Genomic DNA, 2409 nt, shown 5'->3' with positions numbered 1-2409 from the left:
AAAAAGACATTAGTTGTTTTCCTCACCATCCATGATGACATCGTTGGTAATAGTGACTTGAGACTCTACCAGAGGGGCCTGCTCTTCACCACGGCGCGTCCTGGAGCGCCGGGGCCGAGTCTCGGTGTTGGGCTGGACCATGAGAGGCTCCTGGCGCTTCCTCCGCTGCTTCTGCTCCAGCAGTGCCCTCTGTGGACCAAACAGGGGATCAGAAACGGCGTGGAACTTCATTCTACGTACAAACGGGCATGTGTGTTTCAACGCACATGACCAAAGAAATCACTACATTTATAGATGCTTAAGGCTTCTTATAAATGTTGAAAGAGGTTGAGAACACTTAGCCAGGCTGGATAACATAAACTCTATGAGCTGAGGGTAATTACATTAGTATGCATGGTGAGTTCAGGTAGAATAAAATTAAATATGAAAACCCTGTAAAAGACGCAGGAGACTGCACAGCAGGATTATTCTCATAGAACAGTTGAGGCTAACGGGTATTTGATTATTATTTGTAGAGGTAGCTTGCAATAAACTGTTGGACAAGTGAAAATAGCTTGAAGATCTCTGTCTCACTGTTTCACTGTTTCTGTCCCCTCTGAAGAGGTGACTAAGTCTGGGAGCTGAACAATATGGACTTATCAATTCAAAAGACTTTAAGGAGGCTCCGGATATGCATGCTTGCTTTATAGCTATGAATAAAGGCGACAAATAAAAAAACATAAAGCATTTGTAGCTTTCATAATGAATGTCATTACTGTTGGTGTAATAAATTAAAGTTTCAAGATGCATAATAATGGTTTTGGGTGAAGATATATGTAAAGACAAATATGGCCTAAAGCTGAGCTTCATATTTTGATTTTTATTAGTAGTTTGGAATTAAACCATTCAGTTAAATATTATATTTTAGAGATTAAGTATGAAGTGTTTCTAGATTCAGTTGGCGTGATCTAACAGCCTTTTCTCAAGAAACTGACTGTTGAATGAAGTGAAACCTCATCAGAAACAACAAGATTTTCAAAGCCTACACTCTGGACTAATTCTTTATATAATCAAAGTCTGACCAGTCTGTGTGGCCTTCCCGTCTAGTTGCTATTTTAAGCCAATCTATTGTAATATTGACATTCTTTTGTAAAGACTCAGTACTTGGCATTTTGAGACCAGGATGTGACTTCATTCAGGCTCCAGCAGTCTTTCCTGTATCAGCCAAAACGTGAGATAAAGTAGATTAACATACAAATCGGATTTGACGAGACATACTATGTATTAATTTGTGCCTTTTCAAAAAATACGATGACTAAAAGCTAAAAATAGTCAGTGAGAATCTTTCCTATCTTATTGATAAACAGCCAGATAGGAAGACTGGGTAAACAGTCACACAGCTATGTCACTTACACAAATTGTTATCCTCAGAAAAATGAAAAGAAAATATATCAGAAAAAGCAACATTACAAGTTACCAACCCATTCCATTGTGTCCTGAAGTGTGAGCCAAAGTTGACAGGTTTCTTTATAGAAAAAGCATTACAATTCGCATTTGTCTTGAGGTCAGGTGGAAGTACGTTCTCCCCCAAAGAGCAGCACTCCTGCTGGGCATGACTCGGTCCCCCTGTCCCTCATCCCTATGCGAACGATAAACCAACAGCCTGCTCTGTGCACTATGTGCTCCTGAACGAGGTCTGGCTCTCTGAGTGTACGCGCGGTCAGCGTTGCTAACTCTGAATCTGTCGTCATTAGTGCTCCAGTGGGAGGTGACAAGGAGGGGATGGGGAGGGGGGGCAAGAGGAGTGCTCAAAGTGAGACATGGTCACAGTGCTCCTGGTATTATTGCCTGAATGGTTTTCATTTTACTCTTTGAAATGGGGATGGGAAACACTGAATTGAGTCAAAACAGTAAAAAGATGGATTTAACTTTTATTGTTTAATATTTATCAATAGATTTTCCATAACCTGCATGTGATTCCCGTCTGGGCATAGGAGGATGTGTTTGTCCTCATGATTTACGTAAGAACACAAGACTCTCAAGTGAAGTAGTTTGGACTCAACTGAAAGTGTGCAGCTTAAGGCTTCATTCACTTGATCGGTCGGTCTGGCGTTCGCCGCAGGGTTTTGCTGCGGTGTGGGAGTGTCACTAAATGGCCCATTTGTGTGACATCCTGTTGTATTCTTTAACCCCCTACTGTAGCACAAGTAGACTTTATATTTCACAGTTATTCTTTTTTGTCAGATTCTTTATAGTGTATACCTACAACATTCCACTTCCGGAATTGCTCCGGTGCCGCCGAAAAATCCGCCGGATATCCCTCTTTTTGGCTGGATGTACGTCCCCTTCCACTTTCTCTATGTTGGAATTTTAAACTCTGGTGGATGTATGAGGACTATGGTTAACTGCTCCTCAGATCTCTGCAGGGTA

The 2409-nt window shown here is 41.3% G+C and overlaps 1 protein-coding gene across 5 annotated transcripts in view; it reads right to left on the bottom strand.

Moving 5' to 3' along the window:
* tulp3 (TUB like protein 3) overlaps positions 1–2409 on the bottom strand; it is a 21019-nt gene that overhangs the window by 7664 nt on the left and 10946 nt on the right. For 4 of the 5 annotated variants that reach the window (XM_032504977.1, XM_032504979.1, XM_032504975.1 and 1 more), the window contains one exon: positions 27–189. In XM_032504977.1, coding sequence (XP_032360868.1) covers positions 27–189 — 163 coding nt within the window. Of the gene's footprint in view, positions 1–26; positions 190–1460; positions 1734–2409 lie in introns of those variants that run through there. The other variant, XM_032504980.1, reaches the window with a different exon arrangement.

This window comes from Etheostoma spectabile, chromosome 23, assembly GCF_008692095.1.
Source record: "Etheostoma spectabile isolate EspeVRDwgs_2016 chromosome 23, UIUC_Espe_1.0, whole genome shotgun sequence".
Taxonomy (NCBI): domain Eukaryota; kingdom Metazoa; phylum Chordata; class Actinopteri; order Perciformes; family Percidae; genus Etheostoma; species Etheostoma spectabile.
This window is presented reverse-complemented; position numbering and strand designations above follow the sequence as displayed.